The sequence below is a fragment of the Ursus maritimus genome, unplaced genomic scaffold (assembly GCF_017311325.1).
Source record: "Ursus maritimus isolate PB19 unplaced genomic scaffold, ASM1731132v1 scaffold_1, whole genome shotgun sequence".
Lineage (NCBI taxonomy): Eukaryota > Metazoa > Chordata > Mammalia > Carnivora > Ursidae > Ursus > Ursus maritimus.
In genome coordinates, this window is record NW_024423343.1 from 38,257,806 (window position 1) to 38,276,781 (window position 18,976).

The 18,976-nt window shown below is 37.2% G+C and overlaps 1 protein-coding gene across 1 annotated transcript in view; it reads left to right on the top strand.

Annotated features, from left to right (window-relative positions):
* The window catches only part of DNAH7 (dynein axonemal heavy chain 7), a 250,895-nt gene that overhangs the window by 59,499 nt on the left and 172,420 nt on the right, over nt 1-18,976 (top strand). The window contains exons 19-21 of the mRNA XM_040636571.1: nt 11,891-12,084; nt 13,530-13,728; nt 16,490-16,630. Of these exons, the coding sequence (XP_040492505.1) occupies nt 11,891-12,084; nt 13,530-13,728; nt 16,490-16,630 (534 nt within the window). The remainder of the gene's footprint in view (nt 1-11,890; nt 12,085-13,529; nt 13,729-16,489; nt 16,631-18,976) is intronic.

Genomic DNA, 18,976 nt, shown 5'->3' on the forward strand with positions numbered 1-18,976 from the left:
TTATCATTGTCCAGTGCATTCTCCCTATAGACAGTCAGCTCTTGATAGCAGTCTTGAGCCATTTGTCTTTCTCCCTTTATACCCATACAGTGAGGTGCTCCGACACACAGAAATGGTGTGACACCCATAGCTATTGTCTGAATAAATGATTTCATATTTTCAGTTTCATTTTTTTACAGATGAAGAGGTTGTGGTTCCCAAAGTGAAGAGACTTGTGCCAGGTCAGCCAGGAGACATGTCCCTTGATAGCAAATCACATTACAGCAAATATGTTTAATCAAGCAGAACATGTTGTTTGAGAATAGCCATAGGTTTAGCCAAAAACCTTGGCTTCAAGCTGTAGGCCGTTTCTGTTGTACATTTAGGCCGCTTCAGAATTTTTTTAAACCTGTAAAAAGCAGGGCACCTGGGTGGCTCAGTCAGTTGGGTGTCTGCCATTGGCTTGGGTCATGATCCCAGGGTCCCGGGATAGAGTCCACATTGGGCTTCCCTTGCTTGGTGGGGAAACATACTTCTCCCTCTGCCTGCTGCCCCTGTTTGTGCGTGCTCCCTCTCTCTCTCTCTCTCTCAAATAAATAAAGTTTTGGGAAAAAAAAATCATGAATAGTAAATACAGACACAGAGGTTATAACAGATTCTTAGAAATCTGTTAGGTGGCCCAGAATTTTCTATACTTTACTGTAAAGTATACTATTCTACAAACTTCTCATAGTGTTGATGAATTTCATCTTCTCATTTTCCTTCCCAATGGGCCAGAGCAATAAATTTTTCATGAACTAAAGATGCCAGAAAGCAGCCTAGATAATCCATAAAATATAAAACATATTTTTGAATAACCCAGATTTGACTTTGAATATTTTATTAAGAGTTATTTTTGTGAGCCATTTAATTTTGAAATGCCTTACCAATGACAATTTTGTAATGAGCTTTTCTCATTAAACACATACACACACACACACACACACACACACACACACACACACACACCTGTTTTATATTGAGGGCCAGAGTTTTTAGATTTTAAAATCCAGATATATTTATCTTGCACTTTTCCTGTGAAGAGAGTCCATAGGACAAGAAAAATAACCTTGGAGTATTTTGTGTAAAACAATTGAAAAATTCTGAAAAGATACTGTATATCAGAACAGAATTAAAGAGTCTATTTTTTCCCCTCTGTTGTTTGTAAAAATGCCATGGCTTTTATAGTCTTTAAAAACTGGAGCTTTCTTTCAGCCCCATACTTGATTATTATGAATTTAAAAAAATGCTTATAAATCATTTGTTAGCACACATTCTTTAGCATACAAAGAATAATACTATTGTTTAAACCCATTCTTATTTTACTGGTTAGAATTTTAAATTCATGGAACAAAGTTAACTTTATCTAATTTCTCTTAAATTTATAGGAATCTTAATTCATTAATTTAAATCCTGACTCTTAAAAATTCTGCATGTTTTAGATCCTCGTCCTCTTCTAGATGATTCTCTCTTTATATCTTACCAGTGACAAATAGAATAATAATTCGTGTTGATAATCTTTACAAATATTTAAACTTTTTGCGACGCCAAGGGTTTTACCTTTAAAAACCCTAACAACAAATGTTGTTTGTACTTAGTTACGGTGTGAACGGTTTGTGGAGGAATTGAGAGTTAGTGCTAAACAGGCAGAAGAATTCTACCCTTTGGAGACCTGCAGGATGTACAACGATACCTGAAAAAGGCTCAAACACTGAATGGAAAGTTGACTTAGCAGCAGACAAGGTATAATTTTAGAGTTCTTAAGAGGAAGAATTAGTCCAAAAGAAAAAGCATTGAGTTTGAATTGTATATTCACCTTTTTTAAAAATAGATCCAAATGAAAGTTCAGCTGCCTTTAAGGGACAATATAAATGGTGCAAATATCACTATACTATAAACTAAAACTAACGCAACTGGGTACGTTAACTTTACCGAACAAAGCCTTTGCACATAAATGGCAAAAATAGATCTTATAGACATGTTTCAAGGAGAAGCAGCATTGCTTTTTTCTTGGTAGTTATTTCAGTGGCCTTCATCTTTACTTAAGATAGAGTGATATTTCCATCTGCTTATTTTTTATTTTAAGGCCATATAATCGCTTTCCATCATGTGCTAGTGCCCGCCATTTCGGTAGTTTGCCCATCTTCATAGAAGACAGTATAGATTTGGCGGCTGCTTTAAATTAGGCTCATTATCTTCTTCCATCGAGCAACCTTGTTCCCAGTATTGCTATGTCGTAAACTTGGCTCTTCATTAGAAGAAGTTGAGGTGGAAAAGCCATACCCTTTGCCAAAGAAGTTGCTTGAGATTTTTAATTGTATTTTTATAAAAGGGGAACATGAAAACAGACCATGTTATGATGCTTTCCTTTTCTTACATCAAAATTTTAGTATCTTATTAGTTCCAGTAATTAGCTTATAATAGTCACAAAAAGTGAACACATGTTGAGAAAACAGAAATTGTAGGTTTTAGAATTCTGTAGCACTGAAATTTTGGGTAACCCGCATAATTTATATACCCAACTCACACTTTTCTGAAGTTCTATAGATTTCTCCCCAAAGTACCCACATCTCATATAAGGTACCTTATATCCCATATGGTACCCATAAAGTACCCATATCCTCACTACTAAACAAAGAGGAAATGAATGCTTTCTTTGCCTTCTTTTTTTTTTTTTTTTTAAAGATTGTATCTATTTGAGAGAGAGAGTGAGCACGAGGAGCCGGGGGGGTGGGGGAAGCACAGGGAGAGGGAGAAGCCGATTCTCCACTGAGCAGGGAATGCAATGCTGGGCTCCATCCCAGGACCCCGAGATCATGACCTGAACTCAGCAGACGCTTAACTGACTGGAGCCACCCAGCCCCTTTCTCTGCCTTCTTTTTTTTACCCTTCTCACACACACCTTTCAAGACCCAGCTCTGGGTTGCATCTTCTCTATGTAAGCTTCTATTCACCATGAGCCTTTGCCTCTGAGGATAGCGTTTTAGTATATACTCTTCATGTATATTAAAGAGCTACTGCTCTAAGACACCTCTTCTCTATTGCCTTATAATATTGTTCAACGATTGCAATTTAACTTTCTGCATATGCATGTTCGTCTCCTGAGCTGAAATACTACCTCCTTAGTGTTGGTATTTTGCAATATAATACTTTTTTCTTCATTTTTTCCACAGTATCTGATGTAATACTGTGTGTATTAAAAGTACTTAAGTTCTTGCTAATTAATAAATGATGGTATAACCTCAATATACCTGGATGGCAAAGACTTTACATATATATCATGACTATTTTAACTTAACCAGATACTATTCTTTTTGGAAAATGTAATCAAAAAGAAATAGGGATAGATTACTGCCTTCGCTAGTAATTCTGACATGGCTTAATTTCAGTTTAACTTTAGGGCTAAGTGTGAGGAGTTGGGGGTCACATTTGATAAAAATATTTTTTTAATTAATGTTATATCATTCACTTCTAGAATAATATATCTTATACCTGTCATTCCAGATTGAACAATTTAACTCTGAAGAAGAGGCGCCGGTTGGATACCATCAATATATCCTCAACGTAAAAATTCAAGATGGTTTGAACCTTACCTTCGTCTCTATGAAACTGTTGTTGAATTTAGCAACAAATACCGAGGTTGGACTGAAGGACCGTGATTTCATAAGGTGAATCCAGACCGCAGAAACAGATGTTGAAATTACTGGAGAGGACTGTATAAGCTAAAAATCCTTCAACATTCTCCAAATGCATTGGCAATGACAAAAAAGTAAGAGTTAAAGTGCAAGATTTCAAGCAGCACATTCCTCTCATTCGCGGATCTGTAATCCTGGTTGCGCCAGACACTGGGAGGCCATGTCCAACATTATTGTTGGCTTCCCACTGCAGCCAGCAGATGACTCCACTGTCTTCACTTTTTAGACATGGATTTGGAACCATATTTAGATAGTTTTGAAGGTATTAGTGAAGCAGCTAGCAAAGAATATGCTCTGAAAAGTCCATGACAAGATGACTAATGAGTGGGATGCAATGGAATTTGTCATCTCTTCCTTATAGAGAAAGCGGACATTTATTTTGTCATCAGTTGATGAAATTCAGATGTTGTTGGATGACCACATTTATTAAACACAAACTATGCGAGGCTCTCCTTTCATTAAGCCTTGAAAACAAATAAGGTAAAGTAATATTTATATGATGATGTTTATGCCATGTTACCAAAATTATCACTTGTATGTATATACAGTTTCTTTTGAAAGTTGATTCTGCACTTCATTCTTAATATTTTAAATAGTTGATTGGAAGGAGTGATAACCTCCTTTACATTTGAATAGTACTTATTCCTGCTATCATCTATAATCATAACAAAGGTAGTGGACAATCAGCCTCCAGATATTCATTTTTATTGCCAGTCTGATCTTATATACATTTGACTCAACTCTGTCCTTTGTGTTTCTAACGCTGCCAGCCGCCAGCCGCCCCGCACGCGCTCCGGAAGCTCCCGGTCTCAGTCTGGATCCAGTGAGCGCACCGGGATTCCGGGGTTCCGCGAGATGCCTGGTGGCGCACGCACCCGGCTCACGGTCTCAGTCTGCTGTTTTGCGGGTGCCGTCCGCGAGCCCCGCCCGCTCTCCCCTGCAAGTGGCTACCGCTTCCCGGCGCCCGAACACGGCGGCTCCCTCCCCCTTCCGTTTATCTTCTGATATCTGTGCACAGTTTCATGGCTCCCCGCTTCGTACCTCAATACTCAGCGCTGGAGATGTTCATTTGTAGAGATCCAGATGCGTCTTCCTGCATCTCAGGCTGGTTCCGTGGTTGTTTAGGCTGGTCTGGTACCTATCCAGCCCGACTCGGGGGACCGGATGAAAACGGTGTCTCCTACTCCTCCCTCCATTGGTGTTTTTGATTAAATACTGTAAGGTAGGATGAGTATTACCTTAAAATTTTCCTACCCTAAAATAGAAATACACATATTTTTATTATTTAAACTTTGAAAGTTGTGACTATAATCCTAAATATGGATAATACTGTATCAACATCAACTATTTGATTTGCTAGGAAAAATATTCAGAAAGATAGACATGGATTTAATAAGTTTACTTCATTTTATGTAGTAATACTTGAAACATAATTTTGTATAAACCAAACTTTTGTAAAATTAATCACACTGGAATTCTATATTTAAAGGACCTATTCGTGAGTCACTTTGTAATACATTTAATCATCTCTAATTTATTTAAAAAATTTAGCCTTTAATATATCATTTCCTTACAAAAGGGCAAAACCCTTACAACCTATATACATTTTCACTTGGAAAAAGTTGAAATTCTATTTGGTTGCTCAAAAAAGCAAAAAGTAGACATTTGTATTTTCCTAGTTAAGATAATTTTTAAGATAAAAAAATACATTCTTTTTTTGGTATTTGATCAAAATACTCTTCAAAACCCCATATTGCTAGGGAAATTTTATAGGTATTTTAGTACATAGAAAAAGGGTAGCTATGCTAGGACTAGTAAATTAGGAGGCAGATCTTCAATTCTTTCAAACTACTGCATTCAAAAACAAACAGGGGAACCTGAGGGGCACAGTCGGTTGAGTGTCTGACTCTTGGTTTCAGCTCAGGTCATAATCTCAGAGCTGTGGGATTGAGCCCCACGCCGGGTTCCATGATCATTGTGGAGTCTCCTTAGAGATTCCCTCTCCCTCTCCCTTGTTCCCTCCTTCCCCTCTCTAAAATAAATAAACAAGTACAGCTGAAACTAATAAAACACTGTATGTTAAAAGAAAACAAATAAAACAAAACAAAAAACATTACTTACTCTTATTCCCAAATAAGCAGTTTCTTTTGGATGGCACTTCTTTACTTTTGCTGTAAGACCTGATTGTCTTCCTGAACTGGCTTTACATTTTCTTTTTCTCAATATATTAGTATTCAGGACAGCTTTTGTCCATACTCTCCAAAGCTTTGAAAATAAACCTAAGTCCATATTTTCTCAGGAAGGTTAATGAGATGACCTGTGTAGTAGAGACATCACTGGATTAAGTGTTTGATACAAAAAGCCATCACTTTCCATCTGAGGATTCCTAATAAAGGTTCTTTTAGAACTATGCAAGAGAAAAGACTCGGAGGTTAAATATAGAATGTGAAAGATAGTTTCATGTTTTGAAACCTGCTACCAAAGACCCTGTCTCACTGGGAGAGGCTCTGTTATTGACCTTTCAATCTACTTCCAGAATTTTTCCATCACTATTAAGATAGTTTTACCTATGAAGACTTAGCTATACCTGTTTCAAAGCCTCAGTCTCATGTTCTACCCAGAGCTCTTCTTCTTTGCACAGGGTAGGCAAAGCTGAGGGTCTAGTGTTGGGGAGAGGTGGGGACTGCCCTCCCACACTACTTTTCTCCTTCCTGGGCTTATTGCCTGGGGCTGGGACAAAGAGAAGGGGGAGAGTGGGGAGAAAGATAGGAAGAGGGAGAGAAAGAACGAGGGCAAGAATGAGAGAGGATTTATTGATATAACTGATCCAGCAAAATTGGGTGTCCTTTTTGTTGGTGGTCATAAGATGTCCAGCCTCCTGTCAGTGGTGTCCAGGCACTCACTATACCTTCACTTTTGGGCATCGTGACTGGTCTAGCTTTTTGATAAGTTGTGGACAGGCGAAGTCTGTCAATTGACTCAGTATGGGCAGGTGAAGCCCCTGACAAGTTCTCTCTGGTAAGAGATTCTATCTTGAACATCTCCCTCAGGTTTGATCATCCTCTGTGAGATTTGGCTGCATCTTCAACCTGACCTTCCAATGGTGGTTACTGCCACATTTCTCTTGTATGTGTGTCTCTGCCCCAGGTATCTCAAAAGTCTGTAGCCTTTAATTTCATCTAGGGCTTGCAGACAGGTGGGATCCATCTTCTGTACCTTGTGGTAGCCTTGAGCACATGGTCTTTGCCCCTCCTTCACATGGTCATCCCACCACACCATCTTCTCCCAAGGTTCTTTTCGTGCTCTGGTAGACTTTCAGCTGGGGGTAGATATTAGCTTCCTCTCTTTGCAGACACTTGAAAACATTTGTAGGGATTCTCTTCGCCTTCCTCCTTAAGATTCAGGGATGGAAACCAATTAACTGCCTACCCTTTATAGGTGAAAGCAGTGGATAATCTTTCTTCATGTATACTGCACTCACTTCCAAACTTGACATTTGGTCCTTACAAGTCCTCATTTGTGTTCCATACAGGCAGAAGAATGCATTCTTGAACTTCTGCCCAAAACTTTTCCTCTTGTAGTCTAACCCCACCTTAGTACACGTAATATCTTTTCCCTGGTTGCTCAGGCAAAAACCTTAGGTCAATTCTTCCTTTCCTTCCTTCCTTTCTTTCTACTATAGTAAATATGATCACTTGCACCACACATCTCACTTCTTTCTAGTGAGCTGAAAAGCTGAAGACCACCTCCCTCAGACTCCCTAGCATCTAGTTTTTGGCAGTGAATGAGATTTAGACAACTATAAACACTCACTTGGGATTTGGAAAGCTTAAGTGAAACAGCAGCCATCTTCTTGCCATTTTAGCTATTTCTGCTGTCAGGCAAGATCATGAGCATATGACTTTTTTTTTCCCTCAGCAGAACTTCAATGTCTGGTCATCAGTTTTATAGGTATTTAGAGGCAGTGATGATAGTGGCTTTCTGAACCGTAGAATCACAGCCACCATGGTGTGTCCTTGAATGCAGTAGTGCCAGTGGTGGTATCCTTTTGTCCTGATTGAGGCAGGGGTAGAAACACTCTGGAAGGTCAGTTCCACAGTGTTTTAGGAGTCTCTCCTGAAAGACTAGCTCAGAGTGTGCTCCCTCAGACCTCCTGATGATTTTGTAATCGCTTCATTCCCTATGTTAAGGGTCTTTGTTTGCTTAACGTACCTAGAAGGATTCTATTCTGCCCTGAACTCTGAATAAATGTGTGACCACCTCAAAGATGGAACTAGGATTGTTTATATGACCCAGTTGGGTTTTAGGATGTGAAAATCTAGTTCTCATTTGAAGATGGAACCCTGGTGGTACCTGGCATGCAGTGTAAAAATCACTTAAATTATGTTCTTGGTCTTCTGAAATGAAGAGTCTATTTTATGGGTAATGCTTTGGTGGACCAAGTGGCTGCTAGAATCAGTCAGTATGGTGGGAATTTGAGATAAAAGGGATATGAGATGGGCTGAATTCTTTTAATAGCACTGGAGAAATTGAAGAATGATATGGCATAGTTCAGAATTTAAAACTCTATTCAAAGCATGGTCAGAGGACTAAGGAGCTTCTGTGACTGCCCTCTTATTTCTCCTAACTACAAGATTGACGTAGCCAAAAATGAGCGATAGAATCTGATTCAGTGGGTTGGCGAATTGCAATGTAATTTCCTTGCCAGATCTGTTATGTGAAAGGTAGATTACTAACTGGGAAAGAGTAGGATGGTGAGAACTGAAAATGGGGACATTTGGGTTGATTGACTTGGCTTGATTGACTCTAGGTAGTCTGGCTCTCATACCGCTGAGCTTCCCTTGCCAGAAGCCTTAGCAGAAACCTGAAAAATATGCAAGGCAATGTATCCCAAGGTCTATTCTGTGAATTCACATCTTCTCTCTTAGTGCTTAAGAGGTTTAAAGAGTATCTTACAGGTTTTGTGTTGTCCAGGGATTTCTGATTAGGAAGTTTATGCTTGTAGAAGTTTACTGAACTGGCTTGAGCTTAATTCCAGTAAGTGTATGAAACCGTACTTTCTGTGAGCTTCCTGGTAGCAGTAACTAGAATGCTTTCTCTGTACACCCAAGTTCAAGTGTCAGGCCCCTGATATCACACGCATTTGGTTTAAAAATGTAAATCACCCAGTAAATTAATTCTGATTGTCCCTTGAGCTGCTGAGAGTGATACTTGTGAAGCAAAAGAATACCCATATAATTTGTAGAATTATTCCTTTAACCAAGAAAAAAAATATGACAGTTAACAATTCCTTTTCTTCCCCTCTGGGAGACAGAAAGTAATTAAAGTGTCAAGGGAGTCATACTAAGTTTCAAATTTCTAGTAGCTTCCTATTAGAACATCTTATAGTTATGTCCTGAGAGCACAGCTTGTAAGTTCCATCCTGGTGCACCATGGAGGCTTATCCTTGCCTCGACTTGCTCTGTGTGTCTACAGGCTTACCTCACTCTGCGTTCGCGCCAGCGGTCGACAGATACCAATGGAATGCCTACTGCAGAGCGAGATTGTATGCACTACTTAAAGGGACTTAGAGCCAGTTTTATTTTACAATGATAAATAGCTCCCGTGAAGAGTGGCAGATTATAAACTCTTCACTTTAACTCCATGAAACTGAGGGAGTGAAGTAACTCCTCATTCTTTCCATCCACCCACCCGCCCCGCCCCCAGTAGCATCTTTCTGTCTGTCTCTCTCTTCAACAGACAGTGATGGAAGAGAAAATAAAGGGTCATTACAGGTATATGTGGTGCCTATGCTTATACCATATTAGGTGCTTCAAATATTTTCTCTAGTTTCGTCCTCATCACCACTTCAGAAGAGGGCTCTTATTCCCGTTTTAAAGATAAGAAAACGGAGACTCCAGTGAAGTAAATGACCCAAGGTCACACAGGTAATAAGTAGGACCGGGATTTAGGAACAAGTTCTGTGCTTTCCTTTTTCTGAGGCAGTCTCTGTTACGGTCCCCTTCTCACAGGAAGGAATTGAAGGTACTTTAGTTTCCAGTCATGAGATGATCACTTTTATTTATTTTTTCTTAAGTCCACATACAAAAGTACATAGATTATGGCCTTTGTTCATTTAGAGCTCTCATATTTTTCTGTCGTTGAGCTAATCTGTCTAAATAGGTTTGACCTCAGGAATCTAATAAAAAATATTTACTTAAATGCTTCCAGAGGTATTTCTATTGTAATATTTAGAGAAAGAAACATGACCTGTTGTTTTAAATAGCTGAATTTTTCTTTAGCGTTCAAACCTCAGATCCAAGATAGCAATATTGCAATAAATTCTTTGGCTGAGAATGAAACAAATATTGTTAATTTGTGAAAGGAGTTTTTCACATTTATTAGCAACTGTTAGGCTTTGTTGTGTGTTTTTTTTTTTTTTTTATTCCAACAAGGAAAAGCACATGTTACCAGAAGATGGCACTCTGAGAACATCATTTTGGTTTTCGGATTTAGGAGTACCAGAGTACTCTTCTATCCTTTCCGTATTGGATGAATCGCACATTTAAATTATGATCTGAGTCTTTGTCATGCTTCTTTTTACATGCGTTTTTAAAAAATATTTAAACATAAAACTGTTAGGAAAGAAAATGTCTTTTTAAAATTGTCTCTTTAAAGAGAATATAATGGCATGTTATGTATTTCATGTGAACCTGTTTTATTGAGAAAATAGGTATTAATGATAATTCTATTATTTGATTAAATTGCTGTTTCCAAGTTACATTGTTAAAATTCAAACCAAAGCAGAAAAGTGTATCTTTCCTTTTCAGCTGCATTCCAAGTATATTAACAAAAACATTTTAGAGAGTCCTGCAGAAGTATAACATTTCTGTATAGAACAAGGTACAGCTGACATTTTTGGTTGATCTCTTAGTCAAGGCTAAGAGCCACAAGTAAGCTAAATTAGTTAATCTTGAAATTCCATGTTTAGTTTTTTAACAACATTCTCTTAATATCTATAAATTTTCTACAATGCCCTATTAATAACTATACTAGTGTCTTCTGACTACTTTTGGTCTGGTGATTAATATCTCCAATGTGTTTTAGCACCTTTTTCTAACATTCTGATGCTTACTTAGTAAAGAACTTTTCTTAGTTTGTCATTGGTGTCAGTGGTGATCCCTGAGTTTGGAATGAAAGACCAAGACTAGATGTAGATGACATCAATCAGGCGTTAAAGAAAAAGAAGTAAAAAGAATTTTATTTCAACGATACCTAGGTTGTATTTTAAAAATGTGTTCCTAAAGATTTTCATAAACCCAGTGGTTATTTATATGGATATTTTGATAAATCAAGAAACTATTTACTTTTTAAAAATATCAGTTCTTAAGACCACCTTTTGGTTATAATTCTTATCTTGAGTCCCACAGCATAAAAGAACACTCTTTTAAATACTTGACTGTGTTTGAATAACTTTAAACCCAACAGCCCACAGTGGCACTTTTCTGTGATAAAATGTTCAGAAATCCATACCTTAACGGTAGAACAGTCTTAGCTTCTAGAGAGTTTAGGAAGAATATACCTGCAACTTAAGTCCTTCAGCAAGCAGTGTTATCATGTAGTGCCAAATACATTGTGTTGCAATGTAAGATTGTTATCAAAAACTCCTTTCTTTGCCCCCAAACGCTTACATTTTTATCTACAGTTATAAAACAGGGACTGTGTTATTTTACTACTGATAACAGTAATATCTGAAATAATGATGATTTATCATTTTGGAATGCTTTTTCTCAAAGAATACAAGACAAACCTATCTCATACTGTTATTTTGTTTCTTCCACCCTCCTGTGAGTGCTCACCCTCCTTCTCACCCTCTTTCCCACCCCCTCCGTCCACCGCTTTCCCCCTCCCATCCCCTCCCATCTTCTCTCCTCTCTCTCTCCTGCTCATTTTCTGTTTCTCACACTTTCCAACTTAGAATGAGAAATTTGAGCATTATCGCTATGATTCAAGTCAACATGGCTCTTACTAATCAAAGAGGTTAGTTAGACCTAGAATATGCGAGACTACTTTAAAAAATATACATTCACTTTAAATTTTGGTTAACCTTTGTTCAATTAAAAACATGTAACCTAAATATACGAATACAAATAAAGCTAGTACCTAATATTTTTGAGTTGGGTGTTTTTAATTTTTAGGACAAACATGTTCTACAAGTTGTAACTATTGAGAGAATGCTGGAAAGGCTGAAAAAATCAAATGAACTTTTGGAACTCATTCTTAAAGGACTTAATGAATATTTGGAAAAGAAACGTCTCTTCTTCCCTAGATTCTTTTTCTTGTCTAATGATGAACTTCTTGAGATACTGTCTGAGACTAAAGATCCTACTAGGTAAGTTACATATACAACACATGGCTAAATTTATCTGCTTAAATTTAATTTTTTAAAAAAAGGCAGGATGTAAATGTATATAATTATGTTCAAGAATATTCTAAATATTATCAGTAACCAGTGTAATTATTAAAAGCATAATATCATTGAAGGATATTTTTCCAAATGTGATGCATCTGGGGGAGGATTTCACGCTTCATCTATTTTCTCTTGCAGATTTTTCAGAACACATCACTCTTACAGTGGCTTGCAATGACCCACGCAGGTGGTCTCCCATTATCCTTCCTCTTTATCTCCCACTAGCTTTCTTGTTCATTCTGTTACAGTCCTTCCAATTCTACTATAAAAGGGGCAGCCTCCTGCCTTAGTGTACTGTCCTCTTTGTGTAAGATTCTCCTTAACTAAATATCCATGACTTCTTTTAACCCCTCTAGATTTTGTGGAAAGAGGCTCAAAGGTTTGCTCCTCAGGAAGACTTTCCCTGACTGCTGTATTTAAAATGGCAGCCATTCCAGCCCTCCCTAGCCACCTTTCCTGGATTATCTTCTCTGCCCTCTTCCTTCAGCATCTTTTTTATCATCTGGCATACTCTATAATGTACTTTTTGTTTACTGCCTGATTTCCTCTAGCAGAATATAAGCTCCATGATGGCAGAGATTTTTGACTTTTTTTTCCCCCCAAAGCTGATTCCCAATTCCTTAGAAGGTGTATGTCTAGTATATAGCAGACAGTGAATGGATAGCTATTAAATACATTAGTTTTGTGCTTTGTGCCTTCAAAGTAGGAGACAAGTAATCCAGACAAAAAGATAAATTTAGGCTTAGATTTCCGTCTGAATTTTTATATTCCACTTCTTTATTGCCTGTTAAAGATTAGCTCAATTGGTTATTGGTAATGTCCCAAAAATGAGGGCTTTAGCCCCTCCCATCTATAGTATAACGACTCTAGTTGAAAACCTTCAAAGCAGTTGATTTAGGGAACTGTGAAGCATGTAAAGTTCTGAACCTAGTTCATAATTTGTAAGCAGTCTGAAAATCCTAGTTGAAAAGCTAGTTTTGTGCATTTGAAGATTCTTTCAATTAGTGTATTATCTATTAGTCAAGATTGTTTGCTCCTTATGTTACTTTTAACATCTTTCAATTCATTGTGTTGGAAACAAAGCCTCATGGGTGTCTCCTCTGTAGCTCTTATTACAACTACAGTTTGACAGATCTTTTTGTGATTATTCAATTAATGATGACCTCCTACCGGACTGTGTAATCCATTCAGGCAGGGATCGTGTCTTTTCTTCCCCCTCAGTGTTTCATCTCCAACAGCATTGCATAGGGGCCTTACACATAATGCACATTTATAAATTGTGAGTGATGATTGGTACACAAAGAACACTGAAAGTTGAGGAATTGCTTTAATTTGATTAATTCTCTTAAACATTTTCCCCCCAACAGGGTGCAACCTCACTTGAAGAAATGTTTTGAAGGAATTGCGAGAGTAGAATTTACAGAAACTTTAGACATTACTCACATGAAGAGTAGTGAAGGAGAGGTTGTGGAACTCACAGAGACCATTTCAACGGCCAAAGCCAGAGGTCAAGTGGAGAAGTGGTTGGTTGAGTTAGAGAGAGTTATGATTAAATCCATCCACAAGGTACTTGGCTGAGTTTATCATTATTTCTAGTAAAGATATAGAATATTAATGTATCATTGGGGGTGCCTGTGTCTCAGTTGGCAAAGCATGTGACTCTGGCTCTCGGGGTCCTGAGTCTGAGCCCCATGTTGGGGGTAGAGATTATGGTATTATTAATAAGTGCACTCTTTTTTAGACAGAAATTGAGTCATGAATTACCAGTTCAATTGTAATAGATAGCTTAAAGACAAAGATATGGTCTATGAAATTAATTTCATGGGGACTCACTTGAAAACTGGGACAAAATGCCATTGATACTAAAGAAAACTTGGGTTTTAGTCATAAGTCCCATTTCTTGAAGCCACAGCTGGTTCTTTCAACATTAATTGAACACACCTTGGTCTACAGAGTCTGTGTTTAGTCTTGCCTTGGATGCATCTCTACAGTTTCACATCAATCTCCTTGACATGTATGTTTCTATAGTGAATCTTTTTGTCCCGTGTATATACAAAATATGCACCAAAATGTTAGAAAATCACAAATACTTCCTATGTAACCATCACTTCATATTTTCCATATCTCATAAAACATCAACTCAGTCATTTGTAGTTATTTTTATTAGTAAAAATTTCAATTCATGGCAACAAAAACAGATTAATTGAACACTTAAATTCACTTTTTTCACTATAATATGGACTTAGCATTCAAGTTCTTCATCAAGAATAAAATTCATGATTGAGTAGGGGGTATGAGGGCAGGAAGGAGAAGGAAATATGGCATGATGTCTTAACAGTTTTCATTGATTTTTTCAGATTCTCTCACACATTATTGAGAAAATTCATTAGAATCTAGGTGTTCAATGGATATCATGTGTCTAAGTGCTGCTTTCTCTTCTTAAATATAATTTTAACATATGCCTGAATAATGGTTTTTAAGTAGATGTAAAGTCATTTGGACAGTTTTTCATTTCTCCCTATTGTGGATTAAATATCCATATGCATATAGCTGGTTTCTTTGATTGAATTATTTCTAATGATAACTTCTTATTTGTAGGACCACTAGGTCAAAGAGATGAGATTTCATAGGCCTTGATACATATTGACAAGTAAGATTCCCATTTATGTAGTTGTAAGCAATGTAAATGAACTCCGCTTTGACCACTACTTAGCAGCCTTGGTTTACGGTTTGTTAATTGATGTACACAGTGATAACTCATTGTTTTAGACCTAATACTGTTATGACTATTCTTTTAATTTTTTTGTCAAAGCACTTAGGGTATTTTGGTTGCCATTTCGGAGTGTTTAGATGGAGTGGCAAGGAATTGTGTAGAAAGTACCTTCCCTAAATGTTCATGTATGAGTTTGTGTTACTGAAATGTGTTACTCAAATCCATTATAAAGTATTACAAATAGAGATGTATGTTACTATGTTTTACTCTATGTATTTGCATGCTTGAAAGACTATTGTATGCTTAAATTAAATGAATTTGGGGTCATTTGTAAATAATAAAAAAGTCATGTTCTTGGCACGTTTGCCCCTTTATCTTACTGGATTATCATGTGTATGTTAATTCCAAAATATATATAAATTTATGTATGTATATATACACATACATTTATATATGGCACACATAGATATATTTTACATACAATAATGTACTTTTCATAATATTTCTCCTCATCCAACTATGTAGAAATCGTGATTTAGATTTTAATGTCTTCCACTTTTTCTTTCCACACTGTCCTTCTAGAACATGTATTTACTCCATCCTTGACATTTCTGTTCTGTACCTTCTATTTTCTATGTTCCTCCCATGTCTCAGTTGCTCGTTTTCACCTGCCCTTTCTGTGGCTCTTTCTGACCTTTGAAATTTTCTTTGTTATCAATAGCCAACACTGCCCTTCATCTCTGTTCAGCTCCATAAATATCTAGCTAGACTAGAAATCCAGAAAGGTTCATACATCCTTTATGTATTTCTCAGAAAAATCTAATTTGACAGTCTTTTCTGAAATCAAACATTAAAGTGGGTATCACCTCACAGGTAACATTACTGTTTTTGGTTGATACATGGAAGAGGAGATTAGAATGTTTCTCACTGATGGCTCGTGGAAAAAAATGTTTATGTCCGTCCACTGAAAACATATGGAGGAGAAGTACATGAATTGGACATAAAACATGTAGCAAAGAGCGTAATAAGACTTCCTGACTTTTCTGGTACTTAACTCTCCATAAATGAATTATACACCTGGGCTTGTCATCATTGCCTTGGGCATCTAACTACAGATTGAGAAGAAGTGAGGTCTGGAAACACAGGAGGAACTTGAGAGGAGTTGTGTGGTTTGCCTGAATGTGCATGTGTACGTGAGCCCATGGCTGAATGGGGATCTGATGAAATTCAAAGAAAATTATTGTCTATGGATTTGACAGATCTCATTTTGGAATGACTTAAATTTATATTTCACAATAAAATTGCTTGTGCTTGATTAATCTAAATGCATCTAGGATATCTGTAGCTACAACTGGTCAGGTGAATATTTGATGTAATATGGTTCACACAAATTGATCACATATCACCAAAATAAAATGCTATGTAATGTATTTTTTCACTCACAGGTATATGGATAAACTTGAATTTAAATAGTCTAATGCTTCGAGTTCATAACTGGCTAAGATGTAAAAAGTTGAACAGTTTGAGTTAATCCATATAGGAGGTTAGCTCTTCATTGTATAGCTCATTCAAGTAAACTGTGAAACGATCTTTAGCATTTTTTTTTCCAATTAGGTAATCAGAGCAGCAATGCTTGCCTATACACAAAATATGCGAATTAACTGGGTGAGAGATTGGCCAGGACAGACAGTGCTCTGTGTATCTCAAACCTTTTGGACGATGGAAGTACAAACAGCTATTTCAACGGGACAAGAGGTAAGCTGTATTACCCCCAGGTTTTTCAACGTTTTTTCAACTAGTGCTATTGCCAGAATACACTAATTATAAAAAACAAAATAAAGACAATCCTCTTAAAACGTCAAGGGTACTTGAGCCTCAATCTTGTTATTACATACATTTTTGTACCTTTAAAAATAGAATGGTAATAGAACTAAGGAACTTCCTAAACTCAGAAAGATTAGGAGGAAAAATAACATAATTCTCTTTTATGCCTTGAGTAAAACCACCCTGTGAAGACAAGATATTGGTTGACTTATTTTGACTACTTTTATTTTTATTCTTAATGTATTGATTTTGAATAATAATTATTGATATTTTGAGTGATGCTTAATTTCAAATATTGTAATATGTATACTAATTTAATAATATTACTTGGATTGCTGTTAGTAATTAACAACAGAAACCACATTTAATGCAACATTCCTATCCTTGAGATAGGATTTCAAGTTGACTGATGGACCAATTGGAATATAGTAGTCATAGATCTTTTATTTAAAATCAAGAATTTTAAATATATTTTTGACATGGAATTTCGTATTATTGCCTTTAACTCTAAGGTACCGTTGAGGTTTGAGACACACTAATATTCTCTGTAAGCAGGCAGATCCCATAGAGGAAGGAGCTGAGTGACGCATGCTTAGTTCTGTCAAACTTACCAACAGGTCATTTATTTCTTTCCTGTGGAAAGGGATGAGGGCATAGAGCAGAAAGTCAGGATTTTCCCAGAAAAATATCTGTCTTCATGGAACACAGGGCACTGGAGAATAAGGGTTTCCCTCACAGCAGTAAGCTCTTGGAGTTACTTCTGGGCTCTTGGCTTCTAGCCCCATACGCATTTTTGTTTTTGTTCAGTGGGTCTAGAGAATTCATTTTCTCTCTTTACTTTAAAGCTACCACTCATCAACCTCCCCACACAGAAGGGTTCCTCCATCACCAATGTAGGCTACTGGGGCAACACGTAGCCTCCTGGGTCTCCCGCCTTGCTTCCTGGTCAGCTCCCCAAACCACAATACTAACTTTATCACTCGCCACTGTGGGGACATAGTCTGCAGGGAACAAAGAAGCAAATCTGAGCAGATTAGACAAATTTGTAAGCATCTTCTGAATTTCTTCAGTTTAAATGTGTTTATCAAACCTCTCCTCTTCTGTCAAGTTCATATTCTTCTTTGGTCTCACTCCAAGCAAGCTGCAAAAGGTAGGAGTTGATATATAGCATTAAATGTAAACTACAGCTTTTTCATGCTTCCAGTTACCTCTCAAGCATAATTTGAATCTCGAGCGACATGCAATTTAGGTCACTCCCATGTCAATGTGTCCTCTGCTCAAAACTATCTGCCTGTAATCCTTACCATATTGTGTACAGATACAAAGAGGGGTTTTATTTTGTTTATAGCAGTATCCACTGATACTGAGATTGAGTTATTTATTGACTCATTTATCAGTCTATTCAGTAATTTTTTTCCTGCTCATGTTATATGATGCAGGTATGGAGCCATTCACAGAGAAAGGCAAAATGAGAACCCATGCTGCTTGAGGGTGATTCAGCGTCATAGACTCAAGGTCCTCTAAAACCGTAGTTTAGCAAGACTTAGCAAGTTACACCTCTGTTATTGTTGCTTGCCAGGCTGCCCTCTTCCATTGCATTTTATGGTGCTTTCATACCTAAGTTTCGCGATATGAAATTAAGCTTTGTATGTGTCCTTAAAATTTAATTCTTATTCATCTGCTTGCAACTACCCTGTTTCATTATGCCCTTGATCACCTATCTGTGCACCTTGTGCCTGTTTCTTTCATCTGTGTTTAGTCCATTCAAGTTCTGTAGCAGCATCATGAGAGGCTAGCACATGTTTTAGTATTCTATAGCACTGATGGTGTTTTAAAGATTTAACATGTAGTTTTATCATGGGAGGCTAGCATATGTTTTAGTATTGTATGTGTTGATCATTTTTTCCCCTAATTAACGTGTGGTTCACATTTGAAACTGATGACTTTGGTAGAGCAGCTGGAGACTTGTGGCAGCCTCTTAGAAGACTGGATACTTGCATTCTCTGCAAACATCCCAAGTTGTCCGGAGCTTGACGTTACAAAAGCCCTATATGTTAAGCTGTCACATTCCCAGAGGACCTGTTCAATTTATTTATTCAGCGAATGGTGATTGTGGAACTAGTCTGCGTGAGGCATTACAGGGACTGTACAATGAATGAAAGAATCACAGCTATCACAGATCTCAGGATATTGCAAATATTGATGTGATTTTGAGTCATTGTATCATATGTAGAAGGATCTAGGTATGATAAAAATATTTGATTTCAGATAGGGTTT